At 50.6% G+C, this 22,728-nt stretch overlaps 1 protein-coding gene across 11 annotated transcripts in view; it reads right to left on the bottom strand.

The window, feature by feature from the left end:
* RAP1GAP2 (RAP1 GTPase activating protein 2) overlaps positions 1-22,728 on the bottom strand; it is a 176,994-nt gene that overhangs the window by 45,858 nt on the left and 108,408 nt on the right. For 7 of the 11 annotated variants that reach the window (XM_032457437.1, XM_014559558.2, XM_006185006.3 and 4 more), the window contains one exon: positions 3,441-3,476. In XM_032457437.1, the coding sequence (XP_032313328.1) occupies positions 3,441-3,476 (36 nt within the window). Of the gene's footprint in view, positions 1-3,440; positions 3,477-5,774; positions 5,893-11,171; positions 11,330-22,728 lie in introns of those variants that run through there. The other 4 variants (XM_032457442.1, XM_032457438.1, XM_014559563.2 and 1 more) reach the window with 3 other exon arrangements.

Below are 22,728 nucleotides of genomic sequence, written 5' to 3' on the forward strand. Positions count from 1 at the left end.
CACCATGACTGACAGGGTCAAGTGCACGACCCTATCCCCCAGCCCTCGGAGCCCAGGACTCCTGCTCACTGGGAGGATTTGGACTTGGGCTTCTCTGGACTTGACCGGGCTGAGTCACCTGCAGTGTTGTTCAAGAGGGTATGGGAGGCCCTCCTGCTGGACAGGTGCTCCTGTCCCCACGCAGGGAGAAAATCATTTTAGTGGCCAGCAGACCCTGTCCAGGGAAACAAACTGGGAGGATGGGGAGAGGAGTGATGTCAGGAGCTGGTTCTGTTTGTCCTGCATTAGTCATCCCTGCCTGGGAACAGCCCCTGGGCAGGAGAGCAAACTACCCTCCCCCACGACAGACCCACCGCTCAGCATCGGCCCCCTGCCTGTGTCATCCTATGCAATAGGTATTATGATTATGCCCCGCTGCCCCCGCCATGAAGACCCTGAGGCTCAGAGAGGCAGAGTGACTTGACCAAGGACACTCAGCTAGAGTGTCAGGGTTAGAATTTGAACCCAGGACCAAAGATATCCAAAGCTTGTGCACTTGGTTCCTGCTGCTTCACAGGGACTGTGCCCCTCTTCAAATCCCTCAGCTCTCGGTCTGGGAGGTCAGGGGTCCTGGATCTTGGTTTCAGCTCTTCACTGAGGGCCCTGCACGCTTCACTGCTCTGAGTCTTAGTCTCCACGCCCGCAGCATGAGGAGAGTTGGTGTCCACGTGCAAGAACTGGCTCTGGCCACACCGGGCAGCCTGCTTCACACCAGCCAATTTCCTGTGTGAGTTTCGTACACACAGAGGACCTGGAAACTGTGGCCCCTCGCAGGCTGGGGCCCAGGGGGCACGGGGGAGAGGCCTAAGCACTGGGAAGTGTGGTTTCAGCCCCCAGCCATCTCAAATGAGATGGAACTGACCACCTACCAAGAAGTGTCAGCTGCCTGCCGTGGAGACACAGAGGAAGCATAAAACCCAGACTCCTGCCCTTAGGCTCCCAATCTAGTTGAGACAACAACCCAACAGCTTCGAAACAACAGAACGATGAGGCCGGTTAAGTGGGGTTGGATTCTCAGAGAAGCCCTTTTGTTGGTAAGACCGAGGGCTTTGAGGGGTTAGTGGATTGTGGGGTCAACCAGAGAGAAGGCAGGGAGAGCTGAAAATTCCCCTCCAGCTTGCCAAGTGCAAGGATTCCATGGCTTTAGGTGAAAATCCTAGCTTTACTCCAATCAACTGAGCACTTAATTATACACTGCCTCCCACGACTCGCTGGCTAGGTCCGTACCTTTCCTGTTTTCTGCAAGTTCCCTAAGTGTATATAGTTTGTAGTCCACACGCTGCTGGGCACGGAGGGGGATTTTAACAACTTGCTTGTGCTAATGACACAACCGCTAATAATATTTTCCCCTCAAATGGCACGCACACACACACACACACACGCACGCGCACACACGCACACGCACGCACACACACGCGCGCGCACACACACACACACGCACGCACACGCACACGCACACACGCACCCCCGCTTAGGGAGATCAGGCTTTCCTGAGGAGACCATGCTTGCTCATACCAGCCCTCTCAGCAGCTCCTCCTGCAGCTCAGGACCGCTGTGAACACTCTATTTGCCTCTCCTCCTAGACTTTCCAGATCATCACTACAGAATCTTCCTTCCTGGAGCCTACAGCATCTCCTTAGGGTAGAGAGCACCATACTATAACACGAAAATTTCTGCCTCTGAAGCTCCTTGCTAGCCCTGGGCCCTTGAGTGCTTTATTTAATATCTCTGTGCCTCAGTTTTCTCACCTGTGAAAAGGGGGTAACAGTAATACACCCACTTTCTGTGGGCCTTGTCAGGAAGAAACGAGATAACACCTGCCAATCTCTGAGCCCAGAGAGGTGCTTGAAACCCGTGCATCTTCTTCTCACTCTTTCTACCTACCTCTATTAAGCCTTCTGGATGTCTCTCCAGATTCCCTAGGGCAGCAGTTCTCACCTGTGAGCCCTGATTCCTTGGTGAGGGGTGACTATAAAGGACCCCCAAATCCACATTGAATGCTGATTTTTGTGCAATGCCTACCATGTATTATATGGTATCATCTCATTTCATTCCAACAACCATGTAAATGGGTATACTGTATTCCTATTTATAGAAACTGTGATATTGTGATTTATAATAAGAAATATATATTTGGTCTTCATGCAATTCCAGGCACAGAGTTCCTAAAACCCTTAGAATTTCCTGGGTGATAAGAGCAACGAGAGTATCTTTTGTTATAGCATTTGGACTCTGTCCTTAGTTCCCGAAAGAGCTCCAGAGCTGTAAAGATGAAAGGAGTATCTTATTATTCATAAGTTTATGTTAACAAGGTGACTTTGGAAAGCCCCTAAGGACGGGGGCTTGCTGCCAGGGGAATCAACCCTAATTAGAGGGTTAGAACTTTCAGCCCTACCCCCAACCTCTGGGGAGGGGAGAATGGCTGGAGGTTTGATCAGTCACCAATGGCCAGTGATTTAATTGACCATGCCTACGTAAAGAGGCCTCCAGAAAAAGCCGAAAGGATAGGGTTTGGGGGAACCTCCTGGTTGGTGAACACATGTTGTTCCCAAAGAGGGCACGGAAGTTTTGCCCCTTCCCACACATCTTGCCCTAGGTCACTGCTCCATCTGGTTGTTCCCGAGTTATTTCTTTTTATAACAAACTGATCATCTAGTAAGTAAACTATTTTCCTTAGTTCTGTGAACCGCTCTAGCAAATTAATGGAACCCAAGGAAGAGGTCATGCGGACCTCCAATTTATAGCCAACGAGTCAGAAGCATTGGTGACAACCTGGACTTGGAATCGGTGTTGAAATCAGGGGAGGAGGGTCTTGTGGGACTGAGCCCTTCACCTGTGGGATCTGACTCTATCTCCAGGCAGACAGTGTCAGAACTGAATGAAATCGTAGGGCTCCCAGCTGGCGTCGCAGAATTGCCTGGTGTGGGAAAACTCCCACACGTTTGGTGTCAGGGTGAGGGGAGAACAGTGCCATGAGTGGACAGAAAACAGGAGCGAGAGGCTTAGAAAAGGGAAGGAGTTAGTGCTAGCAAGTGTCAGATGCAAGATTTGAACTCAGGTCTGTCTCCCACTCCACTGCTCTGCCTCCCAGACATGAGATGACTCCCCTCGGAAGGGGCTTTCTATCCCACCCTCTCCAGGGACAAGGGAACCTCTCAAACCCTCCCCACAACCGTCTGCCCTGCTGGCAGGTTCTGTCTACTCTCCATCCTTCAGGCAGGAGCCGTCCCAGAACCCTCTGTGCAGTTCACCACGGAAATGGCCTCAGGTGGTCCAGGCCACCAGGACTGTTCTCTGTTCTCTGCCCTCCCTCCAAGGCCCCCAAGTTCTGCCCGTCGTTGTGTCCCCTGAGGCCACTGCAGCATCCCCGCCCAGGGCTCAGCTCACGTTGGGATGCTCACCTGCATCTTCTCCAGCATCTCGAAGAACTCTGCCGACTGAAAGACACAAAGAAGGTGGGGAGAGAAAGATGGAGCATCAGCTAGGAGGTCTGCTGAGAAAGCCTTCCTACTGACTGTCTGGAAGCTCAGCCCAGGGCTTCCCCAGGGACAAAATTCATTTGGATCAAGAGAGAAGATAATTTGATTTTGCCTTTGCAGGGCTGGAGGGCCAGAGCACTTCATAAAACAAGAGGGGGAAAAAAGCATGCCTGGGCTGGCAAATGGCCCTGGGGAGAACAGTTACTCGGTCTCGGTCAAGAGGGAGGGGCCCGAGGGGGCCCCAGGATTCAGCCTCCAACAGGATTCGTGTTTGGGATGTTTTCAACCCAACAGGGTGCCAAAATGTCCCACACAAGTAGTTTTCCAACTCTTGTGGCAAGAGAGCCTTTCTGTCTCCTCACACAAAGCCTCACTTAGAACTACATCTAAAACCAGTAAAAGCAGAGCTGCTCCGGCAAAGGCAGCCATGGGGGCTTGAGCCCCTGAGGTGCCTCCTCTGCCTGCCCGTCCCCTACCTTTTGGGACCCGAGAATTTGTGAGTAAAGCCTGAAAACCATTGAACCATTGAACCGCAGCCTCCAGTGGCCTGGATGGATTATTTTTTTAAATCTCAAACTCCATCAGCCCAAACTTTTAACCTACTTTGGTGCCACCTTTGTAAACTCCAGGTGAGACAGAAAGGCAAAAAAGAAAGTGGAATGGAAGGGTGAGGAGCTGAAAGCTCCACTCTAACAAAACACATGCAGAGGTTCCCCCAGAAGTGTCCCCACTTCCCATTCCATGAAAACAGCTACACTTTCTTGTCGTAAGATCACTGCCCACATCTGGGCACTGGCAAATCATGAATATGTGAGCGCGCAGAACAGACAGTCCCCAGATGACTAGGAGACAAAAGGAAGCAGTGAGAAGGAGGACTGAGCATGTCCTTACAGCTTCTTCATGCAGAGGTAGAGCATCCACCCTCCCACCTTCTGCAGGCACCAATGGACCAGAACTGCCTGCAGCCCCCACCACCCTCAGAATTCTAAGGGGACCACCATGGAAAGGACCCTCGTGGAGTCATCTGCAGAGACCTGGCCCTGCTGCAGACTCCAAGTGACCTCTCCCAGCCTAAATCTGGCCAGCACTCAGTAAACAGCAGCCACTATGAGGAACTATTAGAACACTCACTCCGGAAACAAGCTTTATCCCGTTAGGAAATGGTCTAGTACCTTCAGGATAGTTAGTGTTTCCCGATTTAGAGCACTTAGCTTTTCTTGACTTCATTGGTCTTCCCAGAGGCAGTGTGTTTAGATTACTTGTAAAAATGGGTCTATTTCCTATACAACAAACTAGTGAATATAACAAAAAAAGCAGACTCACAAACATAGAGAACGAACTAGTGGGCACCAGTGGGGAGGGGAGGGGCAACCCAGGGGTGGGGGAATGAAGAGGCACAAACTACTGGGTATCAGATGGGCTCAAGGATGTATTATACAACACGGAAAATACAGCCGATATTTTGTAATAACTATAAATGGAAAGTAACCTTTAAAAATTGTATAAAATAAAATAGAAAAAATTTTAATTAAAAAAAAAGGGTTTATTTCCTGCAGATGCTCCATGGCCTCAGGGCTGGCACAGGTGGTGAGATGAAAGGGCTGTGATTCAGTCTCAGCCCTGAGTAATACACTGGGTGGACAACAGCTACGTGGACAGTGTCCAGGAGCAGAAATTGGCCAGTGGCAACTTGGCCTCCACGGGCCTGGCCCCACTTCATGGTGACTTGTTGAACTTTCCAGTGGGGCAGTTCCAGCCTTGGCAAAGAGCAAGTCTCCTTTTCCACCCAGGAACAGGGTAACTCAGGCCAGCCCAGAACAGCAGCTCCAGCCACTCAGTCCCACCCTCGTCCACACCCCCTGAGATTGCGTCACACAGCCACAGGCGCACAGCAGGCGCTCAATAAATGCTCACAGACTCACTGGCATCGTCCCACAGGCCCTTCCAGGGCATCCTTCAGAAGGGGCTGCCCCTCCATCAGGAAGCCAGGCACTGGATTTTCACAGAGAAATGTAATTCGGCCTCCTCCTCAGCAGCAGCGGCCCAGCTGTCTAATTTATTATTAGCAACAGCCCTAGCCACCCAAATCAGAGCCGTGGCCAGCGTTTCCCCTCGGGCTCCGCTTTAACAGCCAGTCAAGTAGGCCGTGAAATCATCACCAAGAGCCAGTGCCCAGCCGGGGAAACCACAGGCTGGGCCCCAAGGTTCGGTGAGGGTTCAAGCCCTGTCCTCCCCACCTCCCAGTATAGAAAGCACCTGGTCTTCGGACAAAGCGAGTCCTTGTGGGGAGAAGGCCGGAGACGGCCCGGGGTAGCAGGAGCGGGAATGAACAAGCACTGCAAGGCCAGCCTTGAGGAGTCTTCCTGACGCCCCTACTTGTCCATCCCTGTATCAGCCCCTGGCCTAGGCGGTGAAGCTGTAGAAGCAAAGGAAGGAATTCAGGTTGTGTGAGTCTAGGAGGGCCACCGCCCCATCTCAGCACCCTGTGCACAGACCGCACCCCTCCCCCTGGACAGCCAACTTATCCTCAATGGGTGCCCCCAGTAAATTGCATCCAGACACAGGTCCTGTTCCTAACAAATCTCCCTCCCCCTCTCCCCTGTGCAAGCTTCATGCTCCTCTTTCCCTTCTTTGGTCTCCCTTCCCACCAGCTCACACTGAACACAGCTCCTCAGCGGCTGGGGTCCCGCAGAGGCACGGCCTCAGCTCCATCAACCTGGGCCAGGAGCCTGTAGGGCTCTCTTATCTATGGCAATGGTGATACAACAGAATCACCTGGAGGGCTTGTTAAAACACAGGGTCCTGGCCCAGCCCCTAGAGAATCTGCAGTTCTAACAAGCTCCCAGGTGAAACTGATACTCTTGATTCAGGAACTGTGAGAACCACTGACCTATGGAATTAATCATGTTTAATGCAGGAGGTGTGTGAAAGGGACAAACCTGGCCAGAGCAGAGATGGGGCAGGGAGGAAGGGTGAGGAGGATGGTGGAGTCTTTACAGGACATCTTAAAAATTAGGCAGATTTCTATTTAAATCTGTAAGAAAGGATTTGAAAATGCAAATGACTACAAGTACCAGGCAAGTAACATAAAAGAATGAGGAGATAACAAGAGATTGAATCAGTAATCAAAAACCTCCCAACAAAGAAAAGTCCAAGATCAGCTGGCTTCCTGGTAAATTCCACCAAACATTTAAAGAAGAATTAGCACCAATCCTTCATAAACTCTTCCAAAAAACTGAAAGGGAGGGAACACTTCCTAACTTATTCTATGAGGCCAGCATTACCAAAACCATACAAAGAAACTACCAGGAAATAGACCAATATCCCTGATGGATATAGATACAAAAATCCTCAACAAAATACTAGCAAACCAAATCCAACAGCATGTTATATGCTGTGACCAGGTGGGATTTATCCCAGGAATACAAGGTTGGTTCAACATAAGAAAATCCATCAGTATAATACATCACACTAACAGAATGAAGGGGAAAAAAACCACACAGGCATCTCAATTGATGCAGAAAGAGCACTTGACAAAATCTAATACCTTTCCTTGATTAAAAAAAAAAAATCCAGAAAATTAGGAATAGAAAGGAACTTCCTCAACATGATAAAGGGTGTTTTGTTTTGTTTTTTTGATCCATGCTAACATCATGCTCAGTGATACTGAAAGCTTTCCCCCAAAGATCAGGAACAAAACAAGGATGCCCACTTTCACCACCACTATTCAGCATATGGAAAGTTCTAGCCAGAATAATTAGATAAGAGAGAGAAATGAAAGGCATTCAAATTGGAAAGGAAGAAATAAAACTATCTCTATCTGCAAATGACATGACCCAATATAGAAAACCCAAAGAATCCACAAAAACACTACTAGAGCTAATGAAGGAAGTCAGCAAACTTGCAGAGTACAAGATCAACACACAAAAGTCATCTGTAGTGCTATACACCAGCAATAAACAATCTGAAAAAACAATTCTATTTGCAAGAGCATCACAAAGAATGAAATATCTAAAGTAATTTAACCAAGGAGGTAAAAGACTTGTACACTGAAAACTAAAACTTACTGATGAAAGAAATGAAAGAAGACCTAAATAAATGGTATGACGTCCCTCGTTCATGGGATGAACGACTTAGTATTTGTAAGATGGCAATAACCACCCAAAGTGATCTATAAACTCAGTCCAATCCCTATCAAAATCCCAGCTGGGATTCTTTGTAGAAATTTAAAATCTGATCCTAAAATTGATGTGGAAACTCAAGAAACTCAGGATAGCCAACACATTCTTGAAAAAAACTCACAATTCCCAATTTCAAAACTTACTACAAAGCTACAGTGACCAAAACAGTGTGGTGCTGGCATAAGGGTAGACATACAGACCAATAGAATAGAATTTAGAGTCTACAGATAAATCCATTCATTTCTGGCCAACTGCCTCTTGACAACAGTGCCAAGCTCAATCAGTGGGGAAAGAACAGTCTTTTCAACAAATGGTGCTAGAAAAATTGGATACCCAGATGCAAAAGAAATGAAGTTGGACACCTATGCCTCACCATATACAAAAATATAAAAAGCAACAACCTAAACCTTAGAGCTGAAACTGTAAAACTCCTAGATGAAAATGTAAGGGTAAATTCTCATAATCTTAGATTTGGCAATAGATTCTTAGCTATGATACCAATTTTTAAAAAAGGAAACAAATTATTGAACTTCATCAAAATTTAAAAGTTTTCTATTTTAATGGACATTATCAAGAAAGTAAAAAGACAACCAACAGAATGGGAGAAAATACTTGTAAATCATATATCAGATAAGAGCCCAGTATCCAGAATATATAAAGAACTCTTATAACAACAAGACAACCCAATTAAACAATGGGCAAAGGACTTAAATAGACGTTTTCCAAAGAAGACATACAAATGGACAACAGACACGTGAAAAGATGCTCTGCGTCATTAGTTGTGGGGAAATGCAAATCAACACCATAATGAGATACCACTTTCATACCCTATAATCAAAAAATAGAAAATAACAGGTGTTGGTGAGCATGTGTTAAAACTGGAACCCTCGTACATTGCTGGTGGGAATGTAAAATGGTGCAGCTGCTGTGGAAAACAATTTGGCAGTTCCTCAGTAAGTTACACACAGAGTTGCCATGTGACCCAGCAATTCCACTCCTAGGTAGACACCCAAAGAAGTGAAAATAGGTACTCAGACAAAAATCTGCACACGAACGTTGTTCACCTGTACACTGAAGAGCAGCACTATTCACACTTGCCAAAAGGTGGGAACAACCCGAATGTCCATCAACAGATGGATGAATAAACAAATTGTGGTATCCACACAATGGAATATCATTCAACCATGAAAAGGAATGAAGTGCTGATACGTGCTACAGTGTGAACGAACCTCAAAAACATGCCAAATGAAAGATGCCAGATCCAAAAGGTCACATACTGTATGATTCGATTTCTTTGAAATATCCCGAATAGGTAAATCAATCCATAGAGAGAGAAAGCAGATGAGTGGTTGCCAGGGGCTGGAGTTGCGAGGGAAAACGGAGAGCAACTCCTTTAAGGGATTTTATTTCAGGGTGATGGAAACAGTTTAGAACTAGATGGAGGTGACAGTTGCACAACATTGTGAATATATTAAATGTCACTGAACTGTTCACTTTAAATGATTGATTTTATGTTATGTAAATTTCCCCTCAACACAATAACAAGAGTTGGGGGATGAAACACTGCTGAACTGAAGAGTGCACACTCCTTCCAAAAGAGGCAGCTGCTGCTCACCTCCGCCAGGCTGTGAGCAAAAATGCAAGTTCACTGTCACCAGAGTTTGCAACTTTTCAAGACAAGCCAGAAATCCAAATTTGGATGTGAAGTCTCCCAATTTGTATACATTGATAACCAATTCAATTTCTGTTCATCTCTACGTGGACCAAACAAAATTCATCTATGAGCCAAGTCAGTCTGTAAGACGCAACTTCCAAGCTCTGCTCTGTACGACAGGGAGCCATTGAATGTTCCTGAGTTGGAAAATGAGAAGATATAAGGAAAGTTTAGTGAGCCCCAAGGTATCCTCTGCTGGAGACATGTGATATGCCAGGCACTTGGGGCACTGAATCAGGCACGCTACAAATACCACTCCGTGAGTCCCACAAGTGACTATGGAGGAAGGGTTACAGAGACAGGAGGGATTGAATGATTAAGCAACTCACCCAAAGTGAACACACTTAGTAAAGGCAAAGGCCAGATTCGAGTCCAGATCTGTCTGGGTTTGCCAACTCCACATCTCACATGCATGTCTGATAGGACTCTCAGATTTAACTAGGCCCAACAGAACACTCAGTAACTTTTTTTTTTTTTAATCATCAGCTCTTTCCCTCAAAAATTTTCCTCCACCCTAGCCAGTCTCCGCATCGTCCACTCATCCTGACGCTCAGGACAAAACTCCCAGGGTCATTACTGATTTCTTCCTCCTCATTCCCCACACCCAGTTGACCTGCAAGTTCACTGTCAAAACATATCCTAAGTCCAAGCACTTCTCAGCTCCACCATCTTCATCGCCCCTTATCAGGACCCTGCAGTAGCCTCCTCGCCAGCCTCCTGGCCTCCACACCACTGCCTCCCTAATTAGATCCCCCAACAACAGGCACTTGGCCTTTCTGGAAGATAATTCAGATGACATCCGTCTCCAGCTTAAAACCCTCCAAGGTGCCCCTCCACACCCCTGCCAAGGTCTGGGGGGCCAGGCCATTTCTGTTTGTAACACAGTCACCCAACAAATGTCCAATCGCTCCCCGCATGCATCCCTAAACTGTCACCCTCAGCTCCCCTAGAGAAAGGAAGATACACAGCCCAGAAAGAGAAAGAAAGGAAAGAACACAGCCCACCCGTGCCTGCAGGAAGCAGGTCATGAATGAGAGGAGGCCAGTAGTCCCAACCCGGCCGAGTCAGCCTGGGCCCCCTTGTTGACCAGGAGGGACACAAGCACCTGGCAGAGCTGAAACAGAGCCTCCAGGGACAACCTGACTTGGCAGGAGAGGACCCTGACTCCCAGGCGAGCCGGAACGTCACACACACCACCCTGTGCCACACTAACTGCATGGCTCGGAGGTTCTGTGACAGGACAGAGTCCCCTGCCAGGGCCATCCTGGGCACACAGCACAAAGGGGAAAGGGCTGGACCGCAGGCCTGGCCAAGCGTCTGGAGCCAGGCGGAAGCCAACTACAAAGTCCGTCCCTCACCTGCCCTGCCACCCACCCTGGAACACCGCCTGCAGCTGGCTGGGGGTCCCAGGCTGGCCCAGCACCAGAAGGCCTTGTCAGGGGATCACAGAGGTGAGCTTTGCCCGGTTCCCATGCCAGGACCCCCACCTCAGATCTCCAGGCCAGGAAGGAAAAGCTCTGGTCCCCAACTCTAAACCACGCCCTCGCACATCCACTCCCCACACACAGTCCCCTCTGTCCCTGACCTCCATTCCTCCTTCCCCTGAGTGACAGGTGGCTTCTGTAGCCCACAAGAGGCCAACAGCCACCAGGGGCTCCCTGCCAGGTGACAGCAGGAGGGGCTCTGGCTCCTCCCCGACCCACCCACTCCGGGCAGCCAGTGTGGACAGGCATTCCCCCGTAGCCGGGGGACACTCACCAAAAGGTTCTTTAAGAAATCCATCATCTTCCACCAGTGCCTTCTTCCCCTGTGAGTCGGGGGGCCCCGTCTGTCTGCCTGAGCAGCCCTGTAGCTGTGGCTGCCACCACCCCAGCTGCTGCTGCTGCTGCTGACGTTGGACAACTTCCTTAAGATCAAACAAGGAACTGCAGGATTTGGGTGTCCGCCCAGCGCTGTTATTCCACATTGACTAGCCCTGACCTTTGACCCTCTCCTTCTGCGGGGCTGTTCTTCTGGGGAGCTCAGGGCCAGTGGAGCCACCCCACATCACACGTAGGTAGTGCAAGGGGTCCCTCCCAGCAGGTTGTGAGGGGAAACCCATCTGCGGGTCAGGGTGCAGGGAGCATTCCTGTCCTTCCAGCCTTATCTTGAGCGAGTTCCTGGTGCTGCTGGCCTATGATGTGGGCTGGGAGGCAGGACGGGGGCACAGGATGCCAGGGACACAGCAGGTCTGAACGAGACACAGTGTCTGATGTGCTGTGGGACTCAGGGCAGGCCCCCTGGGCTTGGGGCCTCAAGTTTCCCATCTGTGAATTGAGACGTCCTACGTGTAAGAATAGAAGCGAAGCAGAAGAAAGACAGCAGGTGCCTACATCTTGAAAGGCATTCATGTGGACCTCACAGAGCCTGAAACCTCCTACTTAAAGGTTTGAAGCAACAGCGCAAAGAGTAAGGTGTGATTCCTTTGCAGGTGGGACTTGTAGGAGGGGACAGAGGCCCGGGAAACTGCTTTCTTTCACAAAACAGCCTGGGTTTTGTTTTTTAATTATTGCAAATATTACTTTGGTCTAAAATTTTTTTTCATGTGCCTTAAAAAAGAGAGCAATCCTCACGTCCTGTGGCTATCCCACAAGAAAAATTAAAAATAAATAAAGCAAATGGCTTGGGAAGACTCATATGGCATCTGTGGCCAGGGGCCCAGAGGCACCAAGTGCTGTGTTATTAACAAGAGTGAGAAGCCAGGCCCCGGAGCTCAGCCCAGGGCTCACCTGGGTCTCGGAGTCTCTTCCAGCACTAACAAACACATCACATTTGATATCCATCCACGGCCCTTGGTCCCGTTCCAGTTTGAGGAGAATGGCGATGTCCCAGCTCAAAAGGAAAGGAATTAATTTTAAATCTCTCAAAAAAAAAAAAAAAAAAAGGCGGCATGGTGTGGAAGAAATAGCCCTGGACTTAATGTGGCTATGCTATGTACTGAGCTGGTTACTCAGCCTCTGAGCCTTAGTTTCCATATCTGTAAAATGAAGAAATCTAGCCCATCTGCATGGGTATGGTGTATATAACATGTCCGGGGAGGGTAAGACACAAATACCCTCAGTCAACGGCAACTATGATCTTCATTCCTTCCTCCCAGCGCTGGCTCCACACTCACTCTTCATGCCTCAGCCCCCAAGACAGCGTGAAAAGTACCCCCCACCACCTGCTCAGCCCCACCTAGGCACCCCATCTGGTCTCTGCCCTCCCCACTTCAGTCCAGCCTGCTGCCAGACCCAAAGCCCACCCCCTTTCTCCAGCACTTGTGTGAGCTCTGGAAACCCCAACAGCATCCATGGGAGGTCAGAGGGGCCAGGAAATGTCCCCAGGGACTGGGGGACAGCACGGCTCCATCGAGGTCAGAGAAGGTCTTGGCACGGGTCCATCCCTGGGTGCTTCAAGGGTCAGTGAAGGTCAGGGAAGGGAGGAAGGGGACAGAGTTCTAAAATGTGAACTGGACCATCTCACACATTTGGAAGAGTCATGGGCTAGAGGGAACCCTGGCTGCGGAGAAGGCTGGCAATATTCCTTCCAGCAATTCCGATCTAGAAGACTATGTTAGAAGAAGGAGTGTGGCCAAGCCCACCTAAAGGGGCCTGACTGGGCTGTCCCTAATGAGCCCTTTTCTCCCTCACCCGGAGAAAGGAATCCTGGATAAGGCTCCTATGTCCTCAGCATCCTCCCTGTCCCCTCCCACACCTGCTTCTGGCTCAAGTGCATTCCTGCTCTGAACCAATGAGTCAATAGCAGACCCCACCCCCACCCTATTCTGCAGGCAGGCTCCGCAGGACATGCCACATCCAGAATACTTCTGCAACCCTTTTGGCCACAGCATCCCAGGGCCCAGGAAGCCTTGTGGTCCAAGCCCCCTGCCTCTGTGCAGGAATGCATTCAGAGGCTTTAAGGAAGGAGATAGATAGGCAAGTAACTTATTGATCCCCTCTGGGCCAGGCACTGGCTTGGGACTGGGGACCCTAGGAAGATCAGCCTCAGTCCCTCTCCTCCTACCCACTCTCCTTTACTTGGTTGACTCCTACTTGTCCTTTAGGCCTTAGCTTGGCAATCACCTCCTCCAGGAAGCCTTCCTGACCTCCACCTCTCCCTTAGGTAGGACTCCCAGAGCATCCTGCACATGCCCTATCAAATCACTTATCTCTCTGCATTGTAATTTCTCATTGAATTGTCTGTTTCCCTTACTTCATCCATTAACCTCAGCACCTGGTAAATAGATGTTCAATAAAGACTTGCTGAATGAAGGACTGAATAGGAACTGACTTCTATCTAGCAACTAACACAATCACAGAAGTAAATAATTGGAACCTGATAAAAGAGGAACAGTAATGGGGGTGTACCAATGCCTGCATGGATGCACAGAGGAGTGGACAATGGCTGTGCTGCAAAGGAGGGACCTTCCCACAGGGGCTATTCTCCCCATTTTGCAGATAAGGCCACAGAGGTACAAGAAAATCAAGTCCTACATCTAAGGATACACAGTGATAGAGCAGGAGTCAATGTCCGGGACCAGGATCATTCCTACTACCTCCCATCTGACACTATGGGAGGAGGTGGGAAAAGAAGCTCAGAGATGTCCATCGACTTGACCTGCTTAAGTTTACACAGCCTGTTAGAGGCAGCGCCAAGTGTTCCAGGTGGAAGACGGGATGCTGCGGAGAGAATGGAGAGGAAAGGGGGAAAGGGGAAGAGAGAAAAGGTAAATGTATTTGTGCTAAACTCAGGGGTCAGGAAGGAGACTCCAGGCAGGGAGGCCCACAGCCCTAGGTAGGGTCATGAGCAGCTGTGGTAGCATGACCACACCTAGAGAGCTGGCGACCTCTCTAGGGTGGGCGGCAGAGGAGTGCCCACAGGCCAGGAGAATGAGCCCTGAGGACAGGCAGGCACAGAAGAAGGAATGAAAGCCAGAGAGACCAACAGTCATTTGAGTGGGACAAAAATGCCCGCTGACCACTGGGAGACAGGAAGGGGAGATTAAGGTCTGAGCACATTTCCTTTCTGTCAAATTAGCCTGCTAGCCTCTGAATGAGGCCTCTCTTCCTTCTACACCAGAAAACCCACTATTAAGAATGCCCAACGGTAACAGTAATTTGATTTATAAAATACCCTGCCTGCAGCAAGCCCACTGGGTTCAGCAGGGTTTCCCTCCCTGCCTATCGTTTTTCACCAGCAGCTGCGATCCAGTGAAAAGCACCAGAGTGGGAATCAGACAGACCAGCATCCCAATCCCAGCCCAGCCTCTGGCCAGCTGTGACCTCGGGCCCCATTCTCTTCATTTGCAAAGTTGGAATAATGATCCCCAGCTTCCCGGGGATGATGAAATGAGATGACAAACATGAGTGCCCTGAACACAGGGATGGCAACTGATCAACAAATGTTGGGCGACTCTAAATTCATAGGATTAATTTGGTGGTAGGAGCAGGTGACACTTACTCAGTTCTCACTATATGATGCCAGGCCCTTGACTAAGGATTTTACATGCACCCTCTTATGTAATCCCATGGCTTCCCATGAGGCAGTCACTATTACCATCCCCACTCTACAGGCTGGGAAACTGAGGCTGAGAGTTCAATAATTAGGACATCAGGTGGCAACAGCGCTGTAAACACCACCAGCCTGCAGTGTCCATGCTTTGAATCACTGCACAAACAGGACCTGGGTACATTGTTCACATCAGCTGGCTGGTACACAAGAAACAGGATGCTCAAATCCCACCCACCCTCCCTCAAGTCTTTCGGGACTCAACTTGGGTATCTGTCATATGCTTTTTTATCTGAATGGCTAGAACCGTCAGATCTTTCCTCTAAACTGAAAATTCCTGGCGGGCAGAAGCTATGTCTACACACACCAGAGTTGTACACACACCACATTTCATCAAATCTAGACTGGCATCATCCATAGTAAGATATACATTATTTTATGTAGCCCTAACAAAGCAAAAACACTGCTGATGAAAAGCTATGGCGCGATTGCTAGTGAAATGCAGCCTGATTTCAGAGATGTTAAATGGCCAGGGAGGGGGGAGGGCGGAGAGTGTGTCTTTGAAACGATGAAATACAGTAGTAGACACTCAGTAATTATTTGTACTCAGTAATTAATCCTCAGGGTAGTAGAAAGAATGCTAACTTGAAATCACAAGCCTCAAGTTTGAGTCTCACCAGCTGGCCCAGGGAGCGCTGCATTTCACTAAGACTCAATTTTCTCAACTATAAAGTGGCCAAAACACTTTCTCATGGTTCCAGGGGGACCATGAGAACCCGTTAAGAGTTCAAGAAAGTGCTTTATAAGCTGTCAAGCCCTGAACCAACCTATAGTGCAAACAGGATGAAGAGTGGACAGTGGGCACCATTCACGGTTACGAGCAACACCAGCAGACCCTGTGGGTGTTTGTAAGAGCGTGGCCACCCAGGGAAAGTTCAGCCCCATCTTCTAGGAAATACCTGGAGTTGCTGCTTCCAAGTTGTCCCTCCCTTGGAACCACCAGATCCAGCCCAGCACTGGTTAAGGAATCTCGTGTCCACACCTGGAGGCTCTCTAAGCCAGGCTTCAGAATGCCAGTCAGCAGAGCTTCTGGGTCTGATCACGTCTACAGCCTGAAATTTTCAGTCTTCCCAACAAAGTTGGGCTCAGCTTCAGGTCTGAGCCTCACCATGGGGAGACTGGAAAAATAGCCTATGAACCTCATCAGGTTATTTGAAATAAACCTTGCTGGGCCTGTAACAGGGTGAACTGGAGGGTGAAGCACCGCAGGGAAGGCTACAACCTAAACAAAGCTTGGAAGCAGGAGAGTGAGGAGGGTGTTAGTCTGGCTTTGGTCTCACCAGTGCCCATGCTTGTGGCCCAGGCAAGAGGCCCAGATCCCCCTGCTTGTGTCTGTCCTGAGGAACAGGAAATAAAGCCACACTGAGGCTGAGAAAGTAAAACCAAAGGGCAGTGTTGGCCTCCCAAAAAAATCTGCTTCCCTCTCAGCCCCGGTGTCCCTGAAATGCAGGGGCCAGTGCTCCACGGCTGTGTCTCTCCTAACTAGCACTGGTGGGCGGGGTCTGGTGGGAGTCAGAAGCATGGCTCCCTCCCTCCATCCTGCTAGGTGCTCTTTGTTCCTCAGGCAAGGTTCCTGCATAACCAGCATCCTTCCAGCTTCCTCACCTCTCACACATTCCTCAGTTTCCTTCCCCTCTCCTTCTCCCCGACCCCGACTCCTGCCCACTTCCCTGCTCACTCTTTGAGGGTGGAAACTGCAGCCACGCTGCCCAGCACAGCTGGACATTGGATTTCAGTGAGCGCAGCAGAAGCCCTGCCACCACCTCTCCACCTCCCCCTCCACCAAGCAGGTTTAAAGAACCAAACAATACAAATACACACACACACACACACACACACACACACACACACACACTCGTATATAACTGAGTCACTTTGCTGTATACCTAAAACTAACACAATATTGTAAATCAAATATACTTCAATTAAAAAAAAAAAAAAGAACCAAGCACTGAGGACCCTGGAACCAATTAGCCTCCTCCTGCAACCCGCCCCCAACCCCACCCTGACATGTGCCGGGGGGAGAAAAGCAGCTGAAGAAGCTCCTGGGTTTGCTGTTCACAGAAAGCCCATCCCAGAATTGACGTGGTTCCCCCCGGTGAACCCTGCTCCCCGTCCATGATCCCAGAAGCTGTCCCCTGCCCGACGCTCTCCGTCTACCTTCCCCTGCCCTGTCCTCCTAGCCGAGTCTAGCATCATCTCTGGGACCTGTGAACACACCCAGGTACCACTGCGGGGGGGTTTCCTCGTGCTGCCAGTCACGTGGCTGGGATCAGAGCTCAGTTCGCTCAACTCCAAAATAAAGATTTATCCTAGTCTCACTACCCAACTCTCCTGCGGGGCGTTTGGGGCCAGACTGAGTGTGTGCAAGGACGCAACCTCACGCCATTTCTAAAGTGGATGGCGCCGTATACCAAGACACGTACCATACACCAACACACCTTCCCCATGGGCCTCTCCCATCTCCATGCCTCAGTTTCCACACTCATTACAAGGTACACAGGTGGCCACTCTCCCTTCCCCTCCATCGGGGCTGGCTGTAGCCCCAAAGAGACCATTGCCCTGTCGCCAGCAGTAAGTTGTTTGCTGCTTCTAACACCCTCCTGCCTGCAAGATACTCCCAGCTGCACAACCTCCACCATAAGGCGAAGAAAAACAAAGCTCCCCAACCCCCGTGCCCACATCAGCACTGTTAGTAAGTAGCAAAAGCACGTTTTACGGATTATCTAAGCCAAAATTCCAACTATCTGGGCTCTTCATGTTAACACCCGCCTCCACTCAGGACAATAGTTTCCTGGGGTTTTGCTAGAGCCAGCCCCTTGCCTCGCACACACCCAATTCTCATCAGATGTACCAGGCTGAGCACTGAGGAAATCGATACCTGTTTCGTGCTTGGCTGAGCAAAGGGCACTGTCAGAAAAGAAGTCATGGGAAACTGGTAACTCTGGGGGCTCGAGTTCCCGGTGCGCCTGAGGGATGCCACCCAATTCATCCCAACTCGGCGCCAGCAGCCCCTCAAAGACCCCAACCCGCCCTGCCCCAGAGGGAGATGGCGGGAGGAAGGCTGCTGGGAGTTTCATTTCAGACTAACCTGCAGGAAGGGGATGTTTGCAAATTGCATGTTCTTTTCCTTCCTCATCTTCTAGTTAATGATTACCTAAATAAATGTTTCAGTCCCGAGTGATTCTAACAGTCAGTCCCCGAGCTCCAACAGCCTAATTATACATAGACAACGCGGGGAACTGTGACACGGAGCAGCTCTCTTCCCCATAAACCATATGTCAAAGAACACAACTGCCCCGCCCCCTTTTGCCAGCTGGGGCTGATGAACGGGGTGCTGGGGCAAATACAGGCCCCACGAGGTCCGGGGTAGGGCCTGCCCATCCCTGGCCCCGCTGTCCTGGCTAGGGAAGCATTCAGTGGCAAATATATTCCTACCAACACAGAGCCCCTCAGCATCCACACCCAAACAGACTCCCAAAACACATGATGGGACAACAAAGGGCTCCCCAAACATTCACATTCACCCCACACACAATTATCACTCACTCATGCAAACACACACGCCAAGTCCTTGGGAGGTTTATGGGCCCACAAGGCAAGGACCATTCGCCAGCTGCACACGCCCTCCTGCTATAAACAGTTATCATCTGTTGCTGTTTGCAATTTGCCTGCACAGTGGTCCCCTCCCCAAGAGCAGGCAGACAACAAAGGAGGAGCAGAGTGAAGGAGGACAAAGTTACAGCCTGATTCTCAGAATCCAATTCCTTTTCCACTCAAAGAGGTCCGTGCATCCAGTGGACCTGTTGGAAACGGTCCTGGCGCCTGGCTTGGAAGGCTGGTACCACCTTCCAGACCTCCCTGAAGCTGTAGGCTGGGCAGGACAGAAAAAAGAAGAGGACCTTGTGATGTTGGGAACATGGGTTTCATTCTGACTGAGGACGCTATTATGCTGCCCTCCTTCCCCCACCCACCAAGGCCTGGTCTCCCTAAGGGGGTCTCCAGGGACCCCTGAGTGGTGAGGACAGCAGTGGGCGTGGTGTTGGGGCCCCAGCTCCTGGCAGCCTGATCCCCTGGGTCTACCCAGATGGCTTAGCAGGCAGCTGTGGGCTTGCCACCTCCCAGCCTACCGTCTGGTGTTGATGGAATAGGCCACAAGGGGGCCAGGTGAGCGATCTGGGAGGTCCAGACCCATAGCTGAGATCCGAGGCATCTCCCTGCCATGTGGACCGATGCAGCTGAGACAGGTGATTGCAAAGCAGATCTATCTCAAGGGAGCTCTGGCTTCTTCCAATCCCAGAAACTCTTCCAGGCCCCTTTCAGCTCCCCAAAGGGCAGGCGATATGCCTTGGTCCCAAGGCACAGCCCCGTTTACACTGAATTGGGAGTTCCTTTGGCCACATGGCTATCCAGAGGGAAGGGTGAACTGGAGCCCTGGGAGTGACCAGTCTGAAAGGGCCGGCAGGAGATGAAATCATGACTGCTCTTCCAGGCCTACAGGACATGCCACGTCTACTGGAGAAGGAAGATGCATTCGTGATTTTGGTTAAACCTATGCAGCTCATGCTGGGCACTCACCCTCCTGACCATCCTCTCCTAAATCCTCCAGGCAGCCTAGATCTGTTCTGCCCTGGGAAACCGTGTGCTGCATTCTGAAGGGAGCCTGGTGTCTCCATGGGGCAGGGCAGTCATGGGGTCCTAGCTAGGAGGATAGCCTGGCCGTGCACATGGGAGACCCCACCTCCAGCTGGAGTGGATGGGATCAGTCTTCCTACACTTGGCCACTCCGGTCAGCTCTGAGGGATTCTGCACACCTTAAGCAACACAGTCTTTCAGCCTCCATCAGACAATCAATCTGGCCCCACAGCATACCTGAAACTGCTCTTGTCAATGACACTAGTGACCTTCATGTTGCCAAATCCCAGAAGAACTTCTCATCTTCTTCCCTCAGAGTCACTTCCTCCTCCTTGCAGCCTCCTCTGCTCTGTGGAGATCCTCAAGGCTCAGCCAGGAACCCACCTCATCTCTGTCTCTGCTGTCCTCCCCAGCTACCCATCCATCCCCCTGGATTTAATTCCACCTCCATGCTGATACGCCCACATGAATATCTCCAACCTTGGCCTCTCCTTGGACCTCCAATTAGCATCTCCAAATGCATACTTGATTTTTTTCCACTTTGCTGTCTCATGAGTCTCAAGCTCAGCGTGTCCAAAATAGAGACCTTCATCTTCCTACCTGAACCCATCTCTCTGCAGGCTTCTCCATCTCAGAAAACTAGGGCCAAAACCCACTCATTGCTCAAGTCCCATCTAGGGAAACTAGACGTCTAGATTCCTCCCTTTCCCGTGCCTTCCACATCCAGTCCACCAACACCTCCTGTTGTCTTGACTTCCTCAACATAACCCTAATCCATCCATTTTTCTCCACCTCCACTGCCAACACCCTCCCAGGTTCAAGCCCCCTTCACTTTTTGCCCAGACTAGAGCTACAGCCTCCAGTCTGGTCTCCCTCCTTCCACTTCCTCTGGTTTATCCCCCAATTCTCCACGTGGCAGCCGGATATGAATCCCATCACCCTGCTGAGTAGGATCCAACCCCTCCCCAAGACCCACAGGCCTGGATCGCTCTGCCTCTCTTCAGCCTCCCCTCGCTCACTCTGCTCCAGCCACACAGACCTTCAAAAGCACAGCGAGCTAGACAACAAAGACCTACTGTAGAGCACAGGGAACTAAATGCAATATCATGTAATAATCTATAATGGAAAAGAATCTGAAAAAGAATAGACAGATAGATGCATAACTGAATCACTCTGCTGTACACCTGAAACCAACACAGCATTGTCAATCAACTATACTTCAATAAATTGGAAAAAAAAAAAAAAAAAAAAGCACAGACTCCTGTTATTTCCTGCAGCCAGATATATCCCTATTCCTTCTCATCCTTCAGGGCTCAGCTTAAATGTTACCTCCCCCAGGCCTTCCTTGAGCCCCCATTCAAAGCCACTTCTCCCTTCTACAGACACCATATTCTCGAATAGCACCCTTGAAATGATGGCTCTGCCCAAACCCCATGTTTGTGTCTCTCTTCAGGGCACTGATCAGAAGCTGCTGTGGTCTGATGACTTTCTTATCTACGTCCATCTCCCTCACTGGACAGTAAGCTCCGTGAGGGCAGCAATCATGTCCGCCGGATTCCCCAGGCCCTAAAGCAGTCCGTAATCCATGGCAGGGGTTCAATAAACACTTGCCGAGTGAATGAAGAGATTTCCCTGGCACTTCCGTGCACGGTGTTCTTGTGCAGGAGAGCAAGCAATACAAACTCCTGCTGGAGGAGTTCAGGGAATGCTTCCTGGGGGAGGTAGCACCCAAACTGCCCCTCTGAGTGAGGAGATATGGAAAGGAGGGAGGCTGCAGGGTGAGGAGCGAGGAAGAAGTCCAAGTAACAGAAGAGGGGCAAGCACGAAGCACATACAGGGAAAGCAATCAATCTCACTGGCGGAAGACCACGCATCACTGTCAGATGATCCCTACCAGGAGACCCCCGCAGGGTCTCCCCTACCAAGTGTGGGGAAAGGCTCCCAAGTAGCCATTTGTGCACCTCCAGCCAAGAGGACACTGGCCTCCTTTCCCACCCCATAAGGAGGGGAGTGGGTCCCACCACCACCCTGTGTCCCACAGCTGCTGAGACCCCTGCTCCCCCTCGGGAGGCAGGGGGGCTGCCTGGGTACAAGCCAAGTGACACTCAGCATCCCGAGGGTAGTTCTGGGGCTCAACCTAAGGAGCTTCCCGTTGGCGGGCCCAAGGGTGCTTTTGTGCGAATTAGAACAGGGCACCCCTCTGGGTAGACCAATTGGAAGAAAGCATCCTTCTCTCTGGTCAGACACAGCCCCTCACAGGACACCTGGCTGGCCAGCAGATTGCCGATTTCACTCATTCTCTGTGCTGGGTGCCCCAGGAGTACATGCCCTCCACAGGGGCCCAGCCCACCACAGCCATTCCCCTTGCAGTCCAAGGCAGAATCTGGACCAGCTGCCCTCAGAGTCCCAGGTCCTCAACACTCCCCCCAGCTGAAGAGGCCTGGCCAGTCCCAGGGTCTCCCAGGAGCCTTGCCCAGGTGACCAAGGTGACAGTCCTCTAGGGGCTGAGGCCGTAACTGGCCTACCCCCACCCCCTTCCCGGTCCCTCACAACAGCTGATGGCCAATTCCCAGAAGAGAATTAGAGATTATCGGTGGGCTGGAAGGCCCTGGCTGGGTGTTTACCCTCCCAGGGATATTGAATTTTAAATATGTGTGCCTGTTTACGCTCCCTGCCAGAGCCTCGCTGGCAGCCCTGTAGCCAGGCAACACTATCTGACCTGGGGGACCAGGAGGGGACTTTCCGTGCCAGGCAGGTCACCTGGGGAGGGTTATCTAAGCATGGCCGGTCTCAGCACAATGAAGTGCCTCCCTCCCACCCCTGCCCACCCTCACCCCCAGGTGACCCCATATGCATGTCAGACCGTCCACTCTGACAGCAAGAAGCAGGGGGTGGCCCTGGGATGCAAGTGGTGACACTTAGAATGGGATCTGTTAGAAGCAGATCACCAGGATCTGGTGTCATTATCGACCTGGTGGCCAGCTCTGCTGTTTCCCTGCCGGCCAAACTGACAGCCAGCAAGCTGAAATTGCAGCAAGAAAGACTCAGGTTAGACGGGAGGAGGATGATCTCCATATGTGACCACGGGAGG

This window comes from Camelus ferus, chromosome 16 (assembly GCF_009834535.1).
Source record: "Camelus ferus isolate YT-003-E chromosome 16, BCGSAC_Cfer_1.0, whole genome shotgun sequence".
In the NCBI taxonomy this organism is placed as follows: Eukaryota; Metazoa; Chordata; class Mammalia; order Artiodactyla; family Camelidae; genus Camelus; species Camelus ferus.